Source organism: Mustela erminea, chromosome 16 (assembly GCF_009829155.1).
Source record: "Mustela erminea isolate mMusErm1 chromosome 16, mMusErm1.Pri, whole genome shotgun sequence".
Taxonomy (NCBI): Eukaryota; Metazoa; Chordata; class Mammalia; order Carnivora; family Mustelidae; genus Mustela; species Mustela erminea.
The window spans coordinates 40,831,638-40,856,469 of NC_045629.1; the positions used below are offsets into that span (position 1 = coordinate 40,831,638).

The 24,832-nt window shown below is 37.2% G+C and overlaps 1 protein-coding gene across 1 annotated transcript in view; it reads left to right on the plus strand.

Moving 5' to 3' along the window:
* Positions 1-13,023, plus strand: part of LRRC69 (leucine rich repeat containing 69) — a 119,194-nt gene extending 106,171 nt beyond the window's left edge. Inside the window, exon 8 of the mRNA XM_032316450.1 lies at positions 12,637-13,023. Coding sequence (XP_032172341.1) covers positions 12,637-12,747 — 111 coding nt within the window. The 3' untranslated portion in view covers positions 12,748-13,023. The remainder of the gene's footprint in view (positions 1-12,636) is intronic.
* The last annotated feature ends 11,809 nt before the right edge of the window (positions 13,024-24,832 follow it).

Below are 24,832 nucleotides of genomic sequence, written 5' to 3' on the forward strand. Positions count from 1 at the left end.
AACCCATTATTCCTTTCTCTTAACCAGACATGTTAGACCATTTTTCCTATGCTTTTCAACCCAGTTATATCTCGTTTGCTTCAAATGAATTTAAGGCATTTATGTTAAAGAGCCTTATTCTCTCCTCATCTATTTATCTACTCAAACTCATGAATTTTTTTTACTACTGTGTGTCAGGTACTTTACCAAGGGCTAGGAATATAGAGCTCCAGCCTCTCAGGAACTTATACATTCTAAGGAAAGCAATACAAGAAGGTGATTGGAATCTGACAAATTAGGCTTGATGATCAGCCCTGCCACTTAACCACCTGGGTCATCTTAATTTCCTCTTTGAGGCTAAACTTCCATTGTAAAATTGCAATAATAAGAATAGTGCATATCTCACAGGGCTGAGATGAATGATACATGAGGTTCTGTACAGATGGTGCTTAGCACAGTACATGCACACTAGTGCATATTAGATACCAGCAGGATAGATATAAAAAATTAAGGCCTTCAGACAAGAAAGAATTATTACATTCTTGAGTAAGTACAGTGATGGAGGAATGCACAGTGTGCTCCGAGAAGAAGTAATCTCATTTAGCTGGGAACATTCTCTGTCTATCCCTGGGGCCTAAAACAGTGATTGTCCTTGGTACTTGAACGCATAATACATGTTAACATTATTTTAATAAGCATTGCTTGTAAATGTGCTTTGAGTGATAGGGAAGTATTAGAATAAAGAACCAGTAGACAGGCATTTTTGGTAAGGGAACTGCCTGTGCAAAGGTAACATTGTGCAAGTAAATTACACAGTGAGTGCAGGAAACTCGCAGAGATGGGAGATGACGTTAGAGAGAGAAGTAGGTGTGAGATGAGGATGGCGCTTGTGTTTGAACTTAATTTTGAAAGGTACTATATTGGTTTGTTACAGTTTGTTACAGCTGCTGTCACAAAGGGCCACAGTCTGAGAGATTTAAACAACAGAAATTTATTTTCTCACGTTTCTGGAGGCTAGAAATATGACACCAAGGTGTCAGAAGGCTTGGTTTCTTTTGTGACTTCTCTCCTTGTCTCATAGATGGCCGCCATCTCTGTGTGTTCACACAATCTTCCCTTTGTACCCTTCCATGTCCAAATTTCCTCTTCTTATAAGCACATGGTCGCATTGAATTATGGCCCACCATAATGACCTCATTTTAACATAATTACCATTTTAAGGACCCTACTTCCTAATATAGTCACATTTGCAGGTACAGAGGGTTAAGATTTCAACATTTGAATTTATGGAGGGCATGTTTCAGCCCATAAGACCTACTTACTGTTGTTGAAACAACGGAGTAGTAAGATGAAGTTTTTAAATTTTTTGACAAAGAGAGGTTGGAGCTAGCGATGGGAATTTAAGAATTGTTTATAGGAGATACCCAAAGCCAGGGGAATGAACATTGCTCAAGGAGACTTACCTGGTGAGGTGAGAAGGTCAGAAGGACAGAACCCTTGAGGATGATTATATCAGAGGGATGAACAAAAGCAGGAGTCAGAAAAGGAGAATGAGAAAATATAGTCAGGGAATCGGTGAGGACCAAAATCAGGTAGTGCAAGCACAGATTTTCTAGCTATAAAACACAAATATGTGAGAAACAGGATTTTCTCACATTAGAAAATGTGTGGAACTTATCTTATTTGGGCCCTCATTCTACTGGAAAACTTATTTTAGTTAATTCCAAGTTTATGTGGTAATTTTATGATGTTTTGGGTTATTTAAGATATAATCTTGATCATTCAGGATTTCCTTCTCCTCCTTTTCTTCCTGTATTATCCAATTTTTGGAGCTGTTGAGTAGTGTCCCAGATGGGCATCCTCTGAAGTTTATGGTCATCCTGTCAAGACCTCACACGTGGTCCTGTCTTCCTGATGGTGTCTGCTCAGTGACCCACTTCCCATTGACCTTTGCTTATCTCTTCTGTGCCCTGTCCTTTTTAGTTCTGATCTTAGAATACCTTTGTACTGCTTGTCCTTTCCTACCACAGTATTCTCTGGGTGAGATAATTTGGCTGTTCCCTTATTCTGCTGTAGGCTCAAGCATGAGTTGGTTAAAGGTGCCAAGCTGAGAGATTCAGAACTGAGGAGAAAAACTGGGCTAGAAAATTGGGAGAGGAAGATGGTATTCTTTGTGTCATTAAATGTCATTAAATGGGAAGCAGGTTCCATTGGTCAGAAACCAAATGAGAACACAGAAATAAAGTCTACAAGTCTTGACTAATCTCCATGAAATGCATAGAGAGGTAGGAGAGTAATAGAATGTTTCCTCAAGGGTGAGGAAGACTTGAGGAAAGATTTTGAGGATGAGGAAATACATAATTTGTAGGCTGTGGACAGAGCTAATAGAAGATGAAACTTAAAATTAGTCTGTGTTTTGTGCTAATTCAGGAAGGGTTTAGTGTTTTGATTATGTGCTGCCTACTTTAAGGAATTAATAGGACTAGAATTGGTTACCACATGATAAGCCGCATCTTTCCCATCACCTTAAGGGACTGAGTAAGCTAAAAAGAACAGATTTGAAAGTTCTTAAATAACTAGAAAATGGATAGTGGTGGTACTTTCCCACTTAGAGTATGATTTGTATGTATTTTTTTCCTTCATGGGTGCTTACTCTGTGCAAGGTACTGTGCTAGCGTCTAAGCATCCAAAGATGAATAGGACAGTCCATGCCATTGAGGAAATCATGGACTATTTATTAAAAAACATGTGATAAGGATTATAATGAGGTGTTATATACTCCTACTGTGGCATCACAGACAAAGCAAGCACCTACTTAGGAGGTGTCCCTGTCTGTTCAGGCCGCTATAATGAAATGAAAGACTGAGTGGCTTATAAATGAAAGAAATTTATATCTTCCAGTTCTGGAGGCTAAAAGTTGGAGATCAAGGTGCCAGCATGGTTGGTTGAGGGCCTTCTTTTGGTTCACACATTTCTTGTTGTATTCTCACATGTTGGAAGATGCTAGGAGGTCTCTTCTACGACTCCATCATAATGGCTGTCTTCCTGATCTAATCACCCCTCAAAGGCCCCTCTTCTAAAATCACGACATTAGTCATGAGGACTAAGACATGAATTTTGGAAGGACACCAACATTCATCTTATAGCAGGAGGCTTAGGGGAAACTTTCCTGAGGAGGTGATATTTGAGTAACGTGAGGTCCCAATGTTTGTATTAACTTGATTACTTGGTTTTCGTTGCCTCCATTTAGAGGTGAAGCAACTAAATAAGATAAGTAGTTTGTTCATCATAAGTTTCAAATCCTTGAGGTTAGGACTTGAGTTAATGCCTCCTGATAGCCCCTTCAGGTCTCTCTTTGTTGTACTTCTATAGCATACACACTTTTTTATTTTGAACCATAAAAGAAAGTGCAAATAAATTCATTGATTGATGGTTATATAATTATCCACAACAGCTGCCTTCCTATATTTGAAAGACTGTCAGGTGGAAGAGAGATGAGGCTTTCCCTCTGTTGACTTATGGAGTGGAACCTAGCATGACTGGCATTCAGGCCAGATGAAGGGAAGACTTTTCCTATGGGGTTTTATACAGATGCACACACATATGCACTCATGCGTGTTAACACTGGTTATTACTGAAGAGACAATAAGGATGGAAGAAAGGATAGGAGAATAACAAGATTTGGCATCTACATAATTTCATTTTAAAAATTAAAAGCAAAGGGCACCTGGGTGGCTCAGTTTGTTAAGCATCTGCCTCTGCTTTTGGCTCAAGGTCAGGATCTCAGGGTCCTGGAATCAAGCCCCACATCAGGCTCCCTGCTCAGTGGGGAGCCTGCTTCTCTCTCTGCTGCTCCCTCCAAGCCATATTCTCTCTCTCTCACAAATAAGTAAATAAAATCCTTAAAAAAATTAAAAGAGGGATAAGAATACCTTTTTATCAATTAAGTATGTCTGAGTGCATTATAAACATAACAGAATGGCATAAAAATATAGCATGGGTTAAAAACATAATGGTTAAAAAAACAAGTCAGAGACCTGAGAAAGTGTGTGTGAACACTTTCAAATGGCAGAAAATATTCAGTTATTGAAGAAAGACATGATTCCTCCCATTGAAATAGCACATTGGGTGCTAAGGAGAATAAAAAGAACAAATCCATCCCTGGACCCATTTTGGTAAAACTGCATTATGCCAAAGAGGGCTATTAAGAGCTAAAGATAAATTTTTAATATAATAGATCACCTACAAAGAAATGACAATGGACTGAAAGCAGATGGCAGGAAAAAATGGTATAATATCCTCAAGCACTAAGAAAAAATAACTCAAAATCTAGAATTATATGCCTAGATAAGTTGATAGGCAAAAGACATTGGAAAGACAAGAAACTGTGAGAAGAAAAAATTTGAAAAGGAAAATTATTTTGCTTTGAAATAGCCACTGATCTTAACTTTATTAAAATAATTGAAAAAATTAAGTAACATTTAGTAAGTTTGTGACAGTGAAAAAAGTATGTAACAATGGAATTAGAATAATTGTATACTATGAATTTATAAATTATGCCAAATAAATTTAAGGATATTTAAAAATTGGATAACGAAAATTTAGATTGAGGTATACATTACCTGGTACTTGACAGTTAAAGCATCTTATTTTAATGGAGTTGTTTAGTTCCCTGTTTCTAGAATGAAAATGTGCACAAAATACATGGGATGATAATCAGATTAACCATGTTGGTAAACAGTTGCTTTTATATGTCTTTAGGATTTTGTGTTGCTTTTCCACTTAAGTAGGAAGAGATTATACAAAAACTAGTTTGCCTAGAAGCCTTCCTTTCTATTAAAAAATTTAATATCTTAATTATCTTTTCAGGAATGAAATTTAGAGAATGCTGACCTTTAGAGTAAATACTTTATCATGAAGAGAGAGCCCATTTGATAATGCCAACGTCTGGTTGCTTTGTTGTGCTTTACAGAATGTTCTGTCTCTGCCGGAGTTTGCCATCTGAAGGCACAGTTGAAGAGGGGAGACACTTGATGACAAATGGGTCTTTATTCTTGACATAAAACAACTAGGAACAACCAAATATCGAATTGTAATTGCTTGTATTCAGATGAATGTGAAATTATGTGGTACTTACGAAGTAGTGAGATGAGGACTGAAAAGTAGCTGATAAAAAGTTTTGCTCAATATCAAATATTAACCTTTACCATAATTCATCCAGATGCTATTGTGTTTTTCCAAATGTTACAGCTCTTGCCATCTGAGTTATACAAGTCCTCAGCAATGATAGAATTATCAATAGTTTCAGTGTAGTAGATATTTAAGTATTAACTGCTAATGATATAAATCTTTAAAATATCAACAAAAGCTAATCCTTTTAGTTAGTATCAGCTTGGGCCATATTTGAACTAGTAACTCAGAGGTAACCTAAATAGTCTCATAAAATCTTTTCCAAACACTTAAGAATGATCCTGGGCCCAAGATATGCATTTGATAGTTTTCATTTTGTATAGTTACATTGGTTGAACTTAACATTTCCCCAGATACCTTTAAAGTTGAAGAGTTTAGGGAGGGAACCATTTGGAACATGAACTCTCAACCCTGTGTTGAATGATGTAATGTAATTAAAACTACCCTCAAAAGAGATTAGATTGAGTAGGTTTCACTACAAATGAGTGAAAATGCTGATCTACTCTATGAAAATAAATGAAAATTTGCGACCTTAATTCCTTTTTTATGACAAGCTGCCAGTAATGAAACATAAGATTACATTTAATAATTTTACTCATTACTTATAGAGCAAAATCTTACTTTGCAGTAAAAAGTTATTACTGTTTAGATACCACTGACATTCATTTATGAAACTGATCATTTCAGCCAGCCAACTGTGAAAATGAATGTAGGTTTTAAAACATTTATGCAGTGGTTAGTCAATTTAATGTACATTAGGCACTAAGAGGATCAGAAGGCATCACATTTCTAATTCTAAACAGTCGTGAAAGTAATATGTATTTATTGTTCAGAAAAATTGAAATGGTATGAATGTTCTTTATTATTTTATTCAGAAAATAGCCAAAACAGTTATAGTATAAATGAACTCACACACTGCATCTTGATTACTTCTACTCCTATGGGAACTCATTGAATTTTATTTTCTTTTTAGAAAACTCTCCCTTTTGTTCTTAAACTGCTGGGTAGAGTCACAGTTGTATTCAATATCTATGATTATTTTTTCTTCTAAAGAGTCTCTAATTGCATTCAACTTCCACACCTTTATCTGGACCTGTGTGTCCCCAAAATGTTTGAACCTCTCACGTGAAATTCAAAAGACACTGATTACGCAGACATGGTGTTGGAGAGCAGGGTCACTCTGTAGAGGAGAGAATGCTGCTTAGCTGGATGGGTGGCTGGAACATAAGCAGGGATTTCTTCCTGGTTTCTGCTCTTACCACAGTCCAAAGTGCCCTACAGGCAGAATGACCATGTCATGTATTACTTCAGCCAAGATGTTTTTGCGAGTAAAAGTGAACATTATTAATAAGCTGGAAAACCAGCAAGAAATCAGGACTGTCCTGGGCAAATCTGAATGTATGGCTCCCCTTCTTAAATGGAGCAGTTAACTTTAGTGCTCATCGCTGGCTTTTCTCACTGCTGGTGTGGAGAGTTTTCATTCTTAGATTTTTAAAAATTATTTTCAGTCACTCTGTAAATATTTGAAGTCCTGCTTTAAACAGGAAACTCCGGTTCCAAGTACAGGGCAGATAAGTAGGGGAACTAGTTGGTCCCAAATGGTTTAAAATCTAAGAGCTTAAACTCTAAAGATGAAAATGACACTAGCAATACAAACTAAATGTTAACTGTGTGGTAAGAGCTTTAGTGTTTCAAAGTGGGAGACGAGATCACTGTAAGTTGTCTGGCCTGGAAGGTACCCAGAAAGATGCTGCGACTTTACAAGGCCTTGACATAGGTAAAATTCAGATACATGGAGAAGGAGGCAGAGGCGATATTTTAGAAGAGAATGATATGAAGGAGAATGGATCTTGTTCATAGGGCAGTGAATCAGTTAAATAAGTTCATGGGATGGGCGGAGACATTATTATAAAAATGAGGTCAAATTCTATAAACCTGTCAAAGGATAGAATAAGGAGTTTGAACTTGATCCCATTTGGAAATGGAGTCCTACTAAATGTGGACAAGTCAATGATATAAAGAAAGATGTATTTTAGAAGGAATCATTTGGCAGTCCTTTCAGGATTAATTGGAGGTTGAAAGGAAGGGAAGATGAAGAAAAGAGACCAATTAGTGGTTGCCTAGTGTGGATGTAAGGTGTATCATTAGAAAATGCAAGGAAAGAGCCTCCATGGGAGGAGGATGGATGATGGAGCTTGATTGATTGGATAAGGGAAACTGCAGAAGGGTGTGAAGGAGAAAAACCAGGAAACTTCTGAGGGAGCTGATCTGGGAGGCAAGACCCCAAGTTTTATCACAGATATACTGAGTTTCAAGTGTAGTGCGGTTCACTTGAGTATATTTAGCCAGTTGCAGATAGAACAGCAAAGCAGTGTACTTCTGTGCGTTATCTGAAAATGTGTGCAATTTCCAACAACTGTTTATTCTTTCCGAGAATTCTGCATATTGTTATTAAACCATAACCCAAATCCTACCCTGGTGAAAGAAGCTAGGAGGAATACTCTGACTAACACTGAGTAAGAGTTTTGTGAACTTCATTAGTTCTCTCTCTGGCTTGAATTCTGAAGCTTAAGCTAAACCACCTTTCTTCTCATTATATCTGGACTAATTTCCTTATCTGGGTAATGAAGGGATTAGACCAAAGCCTCTCCTAGCTTCAGAGTGTCTGAGGGGCTGTCATAGTTATGCTTTTCATGGTCCTGCTAATTTGGATTATGAGACCGGTATTAGTTTCCCATTGCTGCTGTAACAAATTGCCATAAACTTGGTTTCCTGACAGAAATTTATGATGTCACAGTTCAGTAGAAGGTCCGAAGTCCAGCACGAGTCTCACTGAGCTAAAAACAAGGTGTCAGTAGGGATGCATTGCTTTCTGGAGACTCTAGGGGAGGATCCATTTTCTTGTTCTTTCCAGCTTTTGGAGGTCACTGACATTCCTTGGCTCAAAGCCAACATTGGCAGGACTGTCCTTCTCACATCACATCACTTGGATCTTCTCTTCTGTCTCCCTCTTCCACTTTTAACAATCTGTGTCATGAAATTGGGCCCACCTAGATAATACAGAATAAATATGTATCTCTCGAGGTCCTTGCATTAATCATATCTGTAAAGTTCCTTCTGCGATGTAAGGTTAACATACATATTCACAGATTCCAGGCATTAGGACATGAACCTCTTTGCAAGGGGGGTTCAGATATTACTCTGCCTACTATGGTACTTTTCTGAAGAGAACAGGAAACCATCTTACTCTTTTTTCTTATGCTTTCTGGTTCATGTAATACTGAAACCTTATTCAAAGCTTTGCTTTATACTGTGATATTAATATATATTTTGACAATTTTTTATTTCTCAGTTTAAAACATGACAGTAATTGTCACTGATAAAGCATGTGTTGAATTTTTTAAAAAACTCAATTCCGCCATTCAAAAAATACAAAACTTAGTAAATGTATGTTTTTAAACTTAAAATATAAAACTGCTTTTTCCTAAAATAGGGAGAGGATGTAATCATATATTCATTTGCTTTAGGAAATAACGCATTTCGCTATACTTAGTAAAGGGTGAAAAATTAGTATATTTTCACATCTTAAAGCTTTTTGCTATAAAGATACTTCAGAATAAAAGCATGTCTAATCATAGACAATTCCTTTTCCTTTTCTACCTTCAGCTTGACAGAAAGGAGATTTCAGATATTTCAGTTTCTCTCTGTAAACAACGACCAAAGCAGTAATTATCTTCCACAGAATCTTGAAGTTATGTTAATTGAGGCCTGTGAAGAGAGGTCCTCTATAAGAGGTTGTGTCATTATTCTTTTGTAACGTGCTCATGTCAAATAGAGTGTCATACTGGTCTAAACCATTGTGATGAAACCACAAATGGGCATAGAAATTTAAATGGATATTTAAATGGAGCACGTCAGGCATTGGAGACTTTCTTTTTTTTTTAATGAAAACATTACTGTGTCCAGTGATTCTAGATGGAAAAGTATGTTCCCAAGGAATTATGTTGAGTTCATTTTTCTTAGTAAAATTTCAAACAATTCACAGTACTGAGAGATATCAGAAATAGTAATTATTAAGTTATACAATAATTACAAGCAAAGTTTCATATTCAGTATAAAACTGATAATGGTCCTTGATAAAATAAACTTCTAAAAAATGAAACAAAACATTTTATTCTAATTAACTAAACTTTGATACCCCAAGAAGGGGAAGGAGGGATACAGAACCTTTGCATTTCTGCTTGCAACAAGAGCCAATCCAAACTCTGCCCATACAGTCTCTTTTATTTATTTATTTATTTATTTTTAATTTATTTTTTATTTATTTTCAGCATAACAGTATTCATTGTTTTTGCACCACACCCAGTGCTCCATGCAATCTGTGCCCTCTCTAATACCCACCACCTGGTTCCCCCAACCTCCACCCCCCCCCCCGCCACTTCAAACCCCTCAGATTGTTTTTCAGAGTCCATAGTCTCTCATGGTTCACCTCCCCTTCCAATTTCCCCTAACTCCCTTTTTTTTTTTTTAATTTTTTATTTTTTATAAACATATATTTTTATCCCCAGGGGTACAGGTCTGTGAATCACCAGGTTTACACACTTCACAGCACTCACCAAAGCACATACCCTCCCCAATGTCCATAATCCCACCCCCTTCTCCCAAACCCCAGTTTGTTTTGTGAGATTAAGAGTCACTTATGGTTTGTCTCCCTCCCAATCCCATCTTGGCCCATACAGTTTCTTAATGACACAAGGGGAAATGGCTGAAACCACAGTGGAAATGGAAAATGTCTTTAATCGTTTCTGTTGTAAACTTCTTACCTCATGGAGAAACTGGACAAAGCAAATCAGATTAACTGTATGGCTCCACTTGTTTCCTTGGTTTATGTTTGTCTTTCTTTCTGTAAACTCCTCTTGGTTCATGTCTGTAGTCTTTTTGTTCTAGTTTCTTCAATAGCCACTAAGTGAAGTGTTTTAGTGTGATTTATTTTGGCAGCCCTTAGTTCTAGATGAAATGTGCTACAGTAGTAAGCAGGGGTAGCTGGTTGGACCCATATGCAAAGCAGAAAAAACATATTTAGCTTTTGAGTACAATTTCAACACTTAGCCATTACAATCCAGTGGATCACTATGATCTCATATAGATTTAAAATACTGTATATAATGTGAGTATCATTGGAAAACTTTATGAATTCTTCTTACTTCTAGACTAATGTATTCATTTATTGTTGATAGTCCATGCTTCAATATTTTATGGTCTATTTATTGTTTATACTATATTGTTTCCCCAATACAATATGCACATTCTTGAACTTATGCTCTCATTTCTCACTCTTTTTCAGTGTCCTTTCATGTCCTTTCCAGGTAGGCACAACCTAGTCATCCTTCAAAACCCAGCTCACTATTTTCTTACACTGCAAAATCTTGCTTAATGTGCAGCCTATGGTGGTGTCTCCCTTCTCTGAATTAATATAGAACCTATCATGGTGTTGAACCATATGTTTCTAGTTATTTTTTGTGTTTACATATTAGATTCCCAACTAGATACTGAAAAGATTCTTTGAGGCAGAGATTATTTGTTATTTATATCTTTGTATTCTTGGAACTTTGCTTAATGTGGTTCAGATTTTAGGTTGCTTATAATTTGTCAGAATTTTTGGTTGCAAGTTAAAGAAACCCAACTTATGCACTAGTTAACTAACTAACCAACTAACTAACTAATAATGAGTAATAAACAAGGCCTAGGAATGGGTCTGTCTGAATATTTAGTCATGCTGGGTCAGGTAACTCAAATTTATTATCAGGAATCTGTCCTTCTATGTGTATTGTCTCTGCTTTCCTTTGTCCTGGTTTTGCACTCATTGTACCCTACACTGTGCCCTCTGGCAATAGAGGGAGAGCTTCTTTCTCTTAGTAGATCCAGGGAAAGCCCTAGGGCTGATGTTCTTTGACTTTATTGGACTCTCTTGGATTATGTGCCAGGCTTGAGTTACATGACTAAGTCTTGAGCCAGGGGGTGGGATCAGTTATCTTCTCTCTTCCATAAAATAAACACCGAAATCAGTGAAGGGGCGGTTCCCAAAAGGAAAAGACAGTCTTTTGTGCCAGCAGAATGGGGAATAGATGCTGGATAAGCAAAAATAAGATACTGAATCAAGATTTCAGTAAATATTTGCTGATTGATCAGCTAAACTTCCTTTTGGGAATAAAGTCAGATTTGTTGAGAGTCTGTACCATTTTCCACCTTAATCCCAGATATTTTATCATTAGAAAGTGCCATGTATCCTCTGAGCACTTCATAGTCATGGTTGGAGGGATGAAAAGGTGATATCACATACGACTTTGACTTCCCCACTGATTTACCACCAAGGTTGGAAGGCTATTACTCTCTCAAGGGTGGATTTATAACTGTGCTTAGGTATTTGAGCCTTTAAATGGGCCCTCACTGTTCTTTTGTGGAAGAGTGAACAAAACAGTAATGAAATCTCTCACTGTGGATTGTGATGATGACAGCCCAATGGGTTCACGATAAAAGCAAGTGGCACTGTCAACGAGTTACACTATTAGTTGTGTGACTGTTTTGGATTCTTTGACTGAGAGCTATGTTAACTTCTGAGGTTGTTTATAAAGCATACAGATGGTAAGCTTTTGAAGTTGCCATTATTTCCAGCATTAGTGGTGAAGACATGTATGCTGAGATGGCTAACAAGGTTTTTGATTGCCTATTTTGTGCATTGAGAATGAAAAACATTTGAAGTACAGAAATTTAAGTCACGCATTGGGCAAATGGTCTGAAATCTAGCCAATCTTAATGAACATTTTATGCATAGTGAGCAAAGAATATTACGATTAATTTCCATGGGCAAATGGATGGTGGACAACCAAACCAAGATATCCGTTGGGGAGTTAAATAAATGTCTGCTGATTGATCAATTTAACATCCCTATAGGGCAGAAGTCAGGTTTGTGTGGATTCTGTATCATTTTTTACTTTCATCTGAAACTCATTATGGTTAGACTGAGTAATAATATACTTGGGTAAAAGCATAGATAAACCTTTATCATTTGAATTTTGTTAAATTTTTAAAAAAGATTTAATTATTTTGGAGAGGGAGAGAATGGGAGGAGGGACAGAGGGAAGGAAGAGAGGGAATCTCAAGCAGACTCTTCACTGAGCCCGGCATGGAGCTAGACCTCAGGACCCGGAGATTATGACCTGAACTGAAACCAAGAGTCGGATACTCCACTGACTGAAGCACCCAGGCACCCCTTTGTTTAGTTTTGAAGATGCCTTTCTTAGCTAGTTAGTTTATTTGTGTGTGGGAAAAGAGCAAATCAAGCATAAATAGAATAGTGTGCCCTTTAGAAGTTAATGATATGAAATCTCAGAGAAAGTTAATGTTTATTTTATTCAAAAATATTTATTGAGTACTGCTTTAATTTTATTTTTAATCTTTACCTTTTAGAACTGGAAGATAAGCAGAAATCTACAGCTGGTTCCTCTTCGAATATTAATTTGTTCTTACAAATGTTTTAATCAACGTGGCCCTAACCTCTTTGGAATTGCTCAAGTGTAGAGTCGGTGAGCAGCTCATTTAGAGCCTCACATGACTTGCCCCCCAAGGCTCTGCACACAGAGTCAGATTATACCCTACTTAGGACACCATACTGTGTCTCTTCTTTTTGCCAGCACATTAAACAAAGGAAGAAAAATAATTTACTTGTAAAGATCCCAATTTAACTGCTATACTCTACCTTTAGCTTGTTTAGACTCTAGGTGTGCTGTTTCTTCTTCGATTTAAAAACAAAATAAAGAATGGAAAAATAAAGATCTGTGTGGCAAGTGAGTGTTATGTTTTCCTGTCATTTGATGGCCACCGCTCTCCTTTTCTAGATAAGTGTTAAGAGACTTTGATGGGGACAAGTATTTATTTTATGCATGTTTTGCAGTTGAAAGAGGATTACTTTTTAGTGTGAGTTGTATCACATTTGTATGATTTCAGCTGAGCTCTTATTTTTAAGAGGCACTAACGTCTTATTGACTAAGGTAAAAACTTTATTCCATTTAAAACTGAGTAGAAACCTGGAAACTGAGGCTTGGTTGATCCTAACATCACTTTGTTTCTACTTTTAAAGTTTTGTAATTTTTTGTTTTTGTTTTTCACAAAAGAAACGTACAGAAGCCAGGGCAGTGGCGCTGAAATGAGAATTTGACTCATTTTCTCTGAAGGACAACAGAAAAGTAGAGAAAGAAGTTATGAAAATACATGACATAGGTCCCATAAAGCAGTGGTCTTTGTATGTGTGGTTTGGTCTGGCAGCAGCCGCATCACTTGCGAACTTGTTGAAAGTACAAATTATCTGGCCCTACCCCAGACCTACTAAATCAGAAACTGGGGGAGTAGGACAGCAGTCTGTGTTTTAACAGATCATCCAGGTGATTTTGAGCCACGCTGTCATGTGAGAGCCATAGGTACTGACGAAGAGAAATTTGCTATAGGTTCAGAAAAGCAAGAAATTTAATCATTTTATGTTTAAATCCCACTAGAACTATGTTTCTTCACGTAACTATTTGGTGGTACTTCTGGTGGAAAGCTGAGTGGATTCTCATTTTCATTTATTTTATTATTTATGTTACCTTCCCAGCGAGGCCTTTTTTAGTTCACTTCAGAATATACTTCTCTATGTACCAGAGTTGCCTCTAGTATGCCTGGGAAGGTAACTCAATGGAGCTCAGCTGAAAGGCCTTCAATCCCAAAGAATACAAGAGTCAGGCCCCACTGAGACAGAGATGGGGCCTCAAGGTAAATTTCTGAAGGCTCCATTAATCAAGAGTGCATTTTAAATAAAAATAAAAAACAAAGTACAAATGAAAGTCATAGGACCTCATTAAAAATGAGTTACAGGAATAAACCGTGTATGTTTATCGAGAGAAAACCATTTGGAAAATTGACTTTGATTAGGGAAATATTTTTATGCAACATGTGCTGTTCAAGAGTGTTTTGTTTACCATTTTAATCTCTTGACCTCAGCCACAGTTTCTGTGCCATCCTGGTTCTGGGGAGAACAATGGATCCATTCATTCATCTATGCACTCATTTGTTCAACAAAATATCTCAAGTACCCTTGAACCTCAAGTGACATGAAAAGAGAATGTTAACTCTTTACTTTTCCACCCTCATTCTCTTCTGTCTCTGGGTCCTGAGACCTAGTTTCTCCCCCTTTCCCAAAACTGATATTTTGGAGGTCATCTGTGACTGCCTACCAGTCTACCTGCTCGTCGTCTGGCTGGTCTTCCCTTCAAGTTTGAGCTCAGTCGACCATCTTTTGCCTCTTGGAACTAAATGCCTTAAGTTCATTCTTTATTTCTCTGGTGGCCTCTTCCCCATACCTTTAACTTAATTCTCTTCCATACCTTCTTTCAAAAACAAGAGTTCTATGAGACTCTCTCCTCAGTACCATTTTCTTCTCTTAGCATGTTTTCTTTACCTGAAGGAAGTCATCTACTCACACTAGTTTCATTTAGCTTCATTTATCACACCTGGGGTGGGGGGCCGGGGGTAGCTCCCTAGTCTTTTTAATTTTAGCACATGTTTCCAAGCTCCTCCACTTGAACATCTCTAAAATAGGACTGATTCTTTTCTTCTTCTTTTTAAGATTTTTTTAAAAGATTAATTTATTTATTTGAGAGAGAATATGAGAGAGAGCACACAAGCAGGGTGAGGGGCAGAGGAAGAAGCAGACTCTTCACTGAGCAGGGAGCCCAAGGCAGAGCTTGATCCCAGGACCCCAGGTTCATGACCTGAGCTGAAGGCAGATGCTTAACTGACTGAGCCACCCAGGCACCCCAAGACTGATTCTCTTCTTTACAAATTTTTGTCTTCCATTGTAGTAAACACATACTTATTGAGGCACTACTCTGCCGGGCATTGTGTTTTGTTCTAGGAATATAGCAGAACAAACTGGCAGGGCCTGCTCTCAGGAAGCTTATATTCTAATGAGGCAGGGGAGGCAAACGAGGAAAAAGAGACAAATAATATGATGAGATGCATGCGCGCGCGCACACACACACACACACACACACATACTTTGAAGAGAAGTAAAATAAGATTTGGGAGATAGAGAATGATGGGAATACTTTTTATTGAGGGTGGTCTGGGCCTGATAAGGTAATATTTGATCAGAGATCTGAAGCAAGTGAGGGCATGCACTCTACAGATAGAATTCAATGAATTGGGATTATTTGAGTGTTTGAAAGGCAGAAAGTTCAAAATGATGCTAAAAGTGCCAGGTAACCAGTGGTGTGCTGAAGAAAAATCGTGACTCTGATGTCAGAAAATTTAGTGTGGCTGGATGCATGGTCATGTATCAGTTGTCACGATGGCAACCAGACCAGGGAAGGGTGCATGTGCTTCTACCCTCTGGGGCCACCCCATGTTCTGAATCATTGGTTAATTAAATCAGAAATTTAGTTAATGTTATTCCGTATATATGTGAGTGTGTATGTGCATGTGAGTTTGTGGTCTCTCCTTGCCAATCTGTATCCATCCGAGACACTATTTATTATTTATTATTTTAGGGTTACTAATGAATTCTATTTGTCCCTAGTTACTAGTTTCTTCCCACTCTATTCCTATTCTGTTCTATTCTATTTCTATTATTCTATTCCTATTCCTATTATGAATTTCTATATGTCTATAGTTACTATGAATAATCCAAGCATAATCTCACAAATATATTTGTGGATATGCTTTGTGTGCACAATCCAATGTGGATTTTTCTCCCAGTATTAATTTTTTTTTAAAAGATCCTTTTAAGATATGGAGGAAGTACCTTTTTTTTTTTTTTTAAAGATTTTATTTATTTATTTGTCAGAGAGAGAGTGAACACAAGCAGAGTGGCAGGCAGAGGCAGAGGGAGAAGCAGGCTCCCTGCCTAGCACGGAGCCCGATGTGGGACTCAGTCCCAGGATGCTGGGATCATGACCTGAGCCAAAGGTAGCTGCTTAACCACTGAGCCACCCAAGTATTAATTACCCAATATTTATTAATTAATATTAATTACCCAATATTTCCCAGTATTAATTACCCAACATTTCCAACAACTGTTCAGAGTGGTGCTTGTTGAATTCTGTGGGCAAAGAATCAATAAATCTAGCCAAGTACTGGTACTATTTTTGTATAATCAAAGCAATAAGCCATTAATGATATTTGTGATATCTGCCTTTTTTTTCACTTTCTTGGTTAAAAAAACATTGTTTTCTTTATGTTAATGTTTATTAATGACCATTAGTGAGAAAGTTTTATTTTTTATTTTTTAATTTTTTTTCAAGATGGATATTCTTTTTTTTTTTTTTTTTAAGATTTTATTTATTTGAGAGAGAGCAGAGAGAGAGAGAGTGTGCACGCTTGAACAGGGGTAAGGTGCAAGGGAGAGGTACATGCAGATTACCCAGTGAGCAGAGAGCCTGATGTGGTACTTGACATGAACAGAAGGCAGATGCTTAACCTGTTGAGCCACCCAGGCACCTCACTGAGGCACCTCTTTTAGATGAAAGGAGATTTAATTTTTTTTGGCTGATAAAGTTTCTAAAGACTCGAAAATAACCGTTGGAACTCTGATTGGTATTTCTCCATGAAATACCTCTTTGCATGTTCCTTATTGTCTCGGTTATTTCCCAGACTGCAGCTGTGAGAAAATAAATAACTGCAAGTCAGTTGCACTTGCTAAAAAGAATGGTTTTGTTTCTTGGTGCAGAGAAAGTTCCCAGGCAGGGCAGTTTAATCTGCAAACCCAGTGCTGGAACTTGGGGAGCTTTCTGCAGGCCCCAGGACTCCAAATCACGTGGAATTTCCTGACCTGCAGTTCAGAAGTTACTTTGAGATGCCTAGTCCAGCTGTGGCACAGCAGGATTGATGAGGGGACTATTAAATAACCCTCATCCTGCTAGAGTGGGTACCCTGAGGGGCCAGAGCCATCACCTGAGGTAGAGAGGAGTGTAGCATACACACCCTGTCTCTACATAGGTTTGGTGTGAGTGAGGAGGGCTACTAGGGCAACAGCATAAGGAGGCATCTGGGCTGCGGGTGGTTGAGTGAGCTAGGAGAGCTGCTTTAGAAGGTGGGCGGAGAAAATAAAAGATCTATGATGTTGTCGAGTCAGGGCAGCTGAAAGATCAGACGCAACCAAGGGCTGGTGTCTGGGCCTTGCAAGGAGAGGCGGGGCTCCTTAGCATCACTGCAGACTCAAGATGAGGACAAGCTTGGACTGCAGCTAGCAGGCAGACAGTGTGGAGCTGGGGCCGTGTGGCACAGCACGTTCACAAGGCCATTTTATGGGAAATCTGCCTTTTATTCCCTTAAATAGTTGATAATTTGGAGAGAGGAAAAAGGAGAGTGTTTTGGAGAATGCGGTAGCTGGATGCAGGGGAAATAGATCATAAATAGCCACCTCTCTCCTGGTAAAATTAGAAACAGCTTCCAGTGAATCGAATTATAACCACAAACTTTGATTTCTTGCTCATGTAAATCAGGGGTGGCATGTCATTTTATGTTATCTTTTCAAATAGAAGAGAAAAGGGCATTTAAAAGGTTTTAAAGCTTACCACTTTAAATGTCTCCTCAAGTAGTAGGATTGGCTTGAAAGAAAAGTACTTCCTGGCCACATATTTGATTGGGAGTTCCATGCAGCATAACTAAACCCTTCACCTTCTGCTTCTCCTATGCGTCTGTCACTTTCTCTTTCACTCATAATTGACTTACCAATTTTATTTGTTGTCTGTCTCATTCCACTCTAATGTAAACTCCATGAGAGCAGGGCAGAGCTTTTCCCCTTAACATTTATTATAAAAATTCTCAAACACCCAGAAAAGTTGGAAGAATTTTGCAGTGACCATTCACATGCCCATCACCTAGATTCTATAATTTACATTTTACTATGTTTGCTTTTATTACATATCTATTCATCCCTCTATTCAGGCATGAATCCATGTTACCATTTCATTTTTGGTATAATTTGAAGTTGGAGATGACAGAGTATTTTTCTTCTAATATTTCAGAGTGCATGTAACTAATTAGAGTTCGATACTTGTTTCTTATTTTTCCCCTTGAGGTAAAATTTACATGCATCTGCTTACATGCGCAAAGTTACATGACTTTGACAAGTGCATTTATATACCTTTTATTGAGATACACAGTATTGCCATCATCCAAGAAAATTCTCTCCTGTGCCTTCCCTGTAGGGTTGCCAGATTTCATAACTAAAAATACAGGACAACCAGTTAATTTGAATTTCAGCAAAGCAATAAATACATTTTGATTTATTATAAATTTTTATTGATCTCTTTAATTCCAGTATAATTAACATACAGTGTTATATTAGTTTCAGATGTACAATATAGTGATTCAACAATTATATACTTTGCAGTGCTCATCATGGTAACTGTACTTTTAATCCCCATCACCTATTTCCCCCATGCCTCCATCCACCTCTCCTCGGGCAACCAGCAGTTTGTTCTCTATATTTAAGAGTCTTTTTTGTTTTGTTTTGTTTGTTTTGTTTCTTAAATTTCACCTGTGGTTGAAATCACAAGGTACTTGTCTTTTTCTGACTGACTTATTTCACTTAGCATTATACACTATAGCTCCATCCAAGTTGTTGCAAATGGCAAGATTTCATTCTTTTTTATGGCTGAGTAATATTCCAGGTGTGTGTGTGTGTGTGTGTGTGTGTGTGTGTGTGTGTATGTGTACACTATATCTTCTTTATCCATTCACCTATTTATGGACACTTGGGTTGCTCCTGTATTTTGGCTATTGTAAATAATGCCGCCATGAACATAGGTGTGCATATACCTTTTTGAATTAGTGTTTTTATTTTCTTTGAGTAAATACCCAGGTAGTGTTATTACTAGATCATATGGTAATTCTATTTTTATTTTTTTTTAAGATTTTATTTATTTATTTGACAGAGAGAGAAATCACAGGTAGGCAGAGAGGCAGGCAGAGAGAGGGGGAAGGCGGCTTCCCACTGAGCAGAGAGCCTGATGCGGGGCTTGATCCCAGGACCCTGAGATCATGACCTGAGCTGAAGGCAGAGGCTCAACCCACTGAGCCACCCAGACACTCCTCTATTTTTAATTTTTTAATTGAAATCTAATTTCAATTTTTAAATCATATGGTAATTCTATTTTTAATTTGTAATTAAAAATTAAAAAAAAATTTTAATACTGTTTTCCACAATGGCTGCACCAGTTTGCATTCCTACCAATAGTGCATGAGGGTTCCTTTTTTCCACATTCTCACCAATACATGTTTGTTGTGTTCTTAATTTTAGACATTCTGGTAGGTGTGAGGTGATATCTCATTATGGTTCTGATTTACATTTTCCTGATGATTATGATGCTGAGCATCTTTTCATGTGTCTCTGGGCCATCTTTGTCTTTTTTGGAAAAATATCTGTTCATGTCTTTCGATCATTTTTAATTGGGTTATTTGTGGAGGGTTTTTTTTTTTTGGTGTTGAGTTGTATAAGTTCTTCATATATTTTAGATATTAACCCCTTATTGGCTATATCATTTAAAAATATCTTCTCTCATTCACTGTATTTTTTTTTGTTTTGTTGATGGTTTCCTTTACTGTGCAAAATCTTTTGATTTTGGTATAATCCCAGTATTTCAATTTTGTTTTTGTTTCCTTTACCAAAGGAGTGGGAGTGTTTCTGTAACTGATGTCAAAGAGATTATTGCCTATGTTTTCTTCTAGGAATTTTGTAGTTTCAGGTCTCACATTTAGGTCTTCAATCCATTTTAGAGTTTATTTTTATATATCATGTAAGAAAGTGGTTCAGTTTCATTTTTTTTAAGCAAATAACTGTCTAGTTTTCCCAAAACCATTTATTAAAAAGATTATCTTTTTCCCATTATACATTCTTGCTTCCTGTCATAGTTTAATTGACCATATAACCAGGGGTTTATTTATGGGCTCTCTATTATGTTCCATTGATATATGTATCTGTTTTTTGTGCTGGAACCATACTGTTTTAATTGCTACAGCTTTTTAGTGTTATCTTGAGATCTGGGATTGAGATTCCTCCAGTTTTGTTCTTCTTTTTTAAGATTGCTTTGGCTACTTGGGGTCTTTTGTGATTCCATACAAATTTTAGGATTATTTGTTCTAGTTCTGTGAAAGACACTTTTGGTATTGTGATAGAGATTGCATTAAATCTGTAGGTTCCTTTAAGTAGTACGGCCATTTTAACAATACTTGTTCTCCCAACCCAGGAGCATGGACTCTATTTCCATTTGTTTGTGTTATCTTCAGTTTATTTCATCAATGTTTTATAGTTTTTATAGTCCAGGTCTTTTGCTCCCTTGGCTAAGTTTATTTCCAGGTATTTTATTATTTTTGCTACAACTGTTTTATTGTTTTTTTAATTACAAGGAGCACATTTTTAGTATAATAATGTCTCAAATATTGCACAGAACATACTTATAATAAAAAAAGACTTTGTTGTTTATTTGAAACTCAAATTTAACTGGAAATCCTGTATTTATCTAGCAATGCTAGTTTTTAAGTAAATTCTTGTCTCAGCCCCAGAGGAACCATCGTTCTGATTTTTTTCCCTATAGATTTTGTGTATACTGAAGGAGGTGTACAATATGTATTCTTTTCTATAAGACTTTCTTCACTCAGTGTGATGGTTTTGAGATCCATCCATATTGTTTATATATTTCATGCATTTTCCCATTTTTATTACTGAATAGTATTCCATAATATAAGTTTAATACTTTTTGTTCACTTGTTCCTCACCTTGGGCTTTTTTTCCAGTTTCTGTCTATTATGAATAATCTGCTATGAACCAGACCGTACTTGGAAACATCCAGTGGCTGCCAACCAAGTTCTAGATGAAGTAGAAACTCCTTATTATGCCTCACAGACACTTTCTACATTAGCTTTTCTTACCTCTTCCCTGGTCTTACCTCTCACTGTTCTTTTCTCAAGTTCACTCCTCTCCAGTCATCTTCTTTTCAGTGCCCCGAAGTTTCTATGCTGCTTCCACGTTGGGCCTTTTATATGAAGTCCCCTCCCATTGGAATCCTACTGCTGGCTGCCTGGCACATTTTGTTCAGGCTCCTCCACTTACTGTAGGGTGACTATAGGCAAGTTTCCTCATCTCTGTGGGCCTCTATCCCTAACCCTTTGTCAGGGTCCTGGAATAATAACCATTCCTTTCTCAACGGGTTGTTATGTGGATTAACTGAACTAACATAAGGAAAGCACTTAGCTAGGCAACACAGTAAGTGTTCAATGTTAGTACTCCATGTTATGGAGAGCTTGAGTTTTTAGAAGCTTATGCTTTAGGTCTACTGCATACGAATGAATGGGGAATCATGGAAGGGGATGACAGCAGAGTGGAAGAGCAATTAGGAGCAGCAGGCCAACACAGGGGCAAGACTAGCTGAGAGTAATAGTCCATGTGAGTACACACAGTGGGAATTGAGGTAATGGCAGTAGGAATTGAAAATGTGAAAGATTCAGAAGACCTTTATTTTGGAGTCAGAACTGACTGAATGAATGTCAAAAAGTGAAGTCCAAGGTAGAGACATAGATACCTCTGAGCCTTCTGTATTGGTTATCTGTGACAAGTTTGGTGCAAAGTAATAAGATATTACAGACTGGGACTCAGGTAGACGGACTGGATTTGGTGAAAAATAAGTTTGACTTTAGATTATTTAGATAAATTAAGGATGCTCACTGGACATTGGTGGAACTGTCCACCAGAACACTGGAAAAGAAAATAAAATCAAAAGCATGGATTTTGATCAGGAATGAATTATATCCTTGTATCATCTGAGGACTTTGTCTTCCAGGAAATAAAGCGGTGATGCTTCTATTGCTGTTCTATAGATCTCATTCCTTTTTTAGACTCATCCCGGATAAGATTCTAATAAGTGGACAACTCTGTTCCTTCCACATTCAGGTAACACAGATACAGGAATAAGTACAGGAGAAGGCTCTTTTAGTAGAAGAGGGCCAAGGGCTCACCTGAGGAGCCTGTTTAAAAGTCAGAAGAAGCAGTGTTTGAAGGGAACTACTTAATAAGGTCTGGCTCTGGCTGTGATTCTTTGCTTCTTTCTTCTTTCTTTCTTTCTTCTCAAGGATTAAGACTTTGGTACTTTGAATCATGGTGTTCCAATTTGCAGCTTAGGGCGGATTATTTTAAATCCAAAAACTGAGAAGAAAAAGATGGAGTCTGTAGGTAGCCTTTAGATTCCTGATCTCAAGGCAAGAGGCCAGTAATACATGACACAGGGGAGAGAGAGAGAGAGAGAATGTGTGTGTGTGTGCGCGCACACACGCTTGTGCATGCGTTGTCTGTCTTCCTTGTTTTGGTTCTTTTCCACTGCTAGGCAGGAACCAGAGATCAGAGCAGCATCTGGCACTGCTACTGTGGCCATCCTTTAATAAATAAAAACTAATAAAAACTTCCTAGTTGTAATGCTGGGGCTTTGTGTCACTTTCTAGAGAATTAGGTGTATGCAATTTTTATCTATTACTCTATATGGTTTTTATAGAGTGTATTATAACAAAAATCACCCAAGATTTCTGAACTGAAAAGTCCTTTTAGGACAGAATTACGCATTAAGAAAAAAGAAACTGATCTGAGTTAAATTTTTTTCTCTGGATGTATTTTAGAAATACATAAATAAAAACCATAAATAAAGTCCTGCCTTCCTGATAGAAATAGTCATGGAGTAAAATTGTTTCCATCTAAACATTTCCAGGGGTTATCTATCTAACCAAGTGAATCTACTCACAATACGTTATTTGTATTTATGTTCATGCAAGTCTTTGTATTTTGAACAAGAATTCTGATACATTATGTTTTTAAAGAGTTATTTAGAGAAACTGAGAGAATCTTTCATGTCATAGACACCAGGTATTTTACTGCTGATTCTGAACTTCTCATTTCATGAAAGGAATTATTTCTTGTTAGAAAAGTACTTTTCCACTCTACTATGGTCCTTAACAGTGCTAATGGTATTCCCATTAGCTTAGTACTCGTAGACTTTCCATGGCATCTATCTCTGTCTTTTATCTCTCCTCTTCTCCAACACTCTTAAAGATGATATTCCAACTTCGAGTTCTCAGAAACATTTGCTTATTCCAGATGGATCAGATGGCAGATGTAGAAGACCAGGGCAATAAGAAGAATGGATTTAATTTGTTGCCATGAATATGGAGTTAATTTTCATATTTAACTTAGTTTAATTTCTTTTCAACAAGTATAATTCTCAATTCTCTGAAAGTCTCAGTTTCTGTTTTTTACTTGCTCTTCAAAGCATGACCACCTCTAGGGGTGGAGTGTTGGTCAGGAATATATTTTGGAGATTACTAGCTTTATAACTTAGTTGGTTTTAATCAAGTCTATTGGTTATAGCACAAACTTTTCTTTTCAGTGCTTGCTTAACGTGTTAAACCCATTATTTTTCAGAGTGGCTTCCCAAAGCCTTTATAGTTGGTTTGTGTATTAGGAAATTCTTCTACATTTCTTAAGAAGTAGAATAGGAAGTACAGTAGTTGCTTACCACTAAGTTATTACTAAGGAAAAGCAGATATGTACATCTGCTAAACATATATATATATTCATATATAATACATATATACACACATATGTAAATTGCCCTTGCATGGATTAAATTTAGGTGGCTCCTCTGTTATTATTTATAAAAATGGTGCAGAAAGACTTGGCAGCAAAGGGCATGTATCTTTGCCTATTTTTCACTTGCATGAAATACTGGCTTATTCTCAATTCTAATGAAGGAATTGAGAATCCAAATTTGAAGTGTTCAATGTTCTTAAATAAGACAGCCAAACCTGAATGAGAACTCTGTATTTTTCAGATTGCAAATGATCATGATTGAAAACAATCTTCCCATTCAATGAATAGACATATGACCCAGCTATCACTGTATTGTTACTTGGTTTTCTTAGACGTATTCAGACAAACAGTATGCTCAAGGAAGAATATGTCATTTCTTTCTCCACCTGACTCACATGGGTGAGTTCAAAGGGACTGTGCAGTATTACCTGTTACTTCAAGTTTACCTTTTCTTCTAAGTACAGTCATTCATGCCTTACAAATAGGCATGCCATGAATTACTGAGCAGGTTTCTGAGGTGTGCAGGAGTTGGAGGTCCTAGGAGGATTCAGTGGTCTGGTTCTGTTGCTGTACCTGGATTTCTGCAACGTGCAATTGTGTCTGAGTTGTCTACCTCTGCACATGGAGGGATTAGTCCCTACATTCTGAAAATAAGCCTCCAGAAAAGAAAGAGCAACTAGAGGAGATGGAAGGAAATACTGCAAGAGATATATTCTTTCTCATGTATGGGGCTGACTTTTGGGACACTGGCTTGCACTTTCTAATAAATTATCCATGTGCCTATTCTTATCCATTCCTATCAGGAGAAAAAAGAGAAAATCAAAATTCCTACCAGTCTAGGAACACTGTGAAACAATGTCAGCCATGAAATATTTATGAGAGATTCTGGATGAAGCAGAGTCTGAGGGAGGAAAGGACTGAAAAGTCTGAGACACACAAATATTTTGATGATTGAGAATCATTGTCTGGGGATTTAAAAAATACAGCTAAGAAAAGATT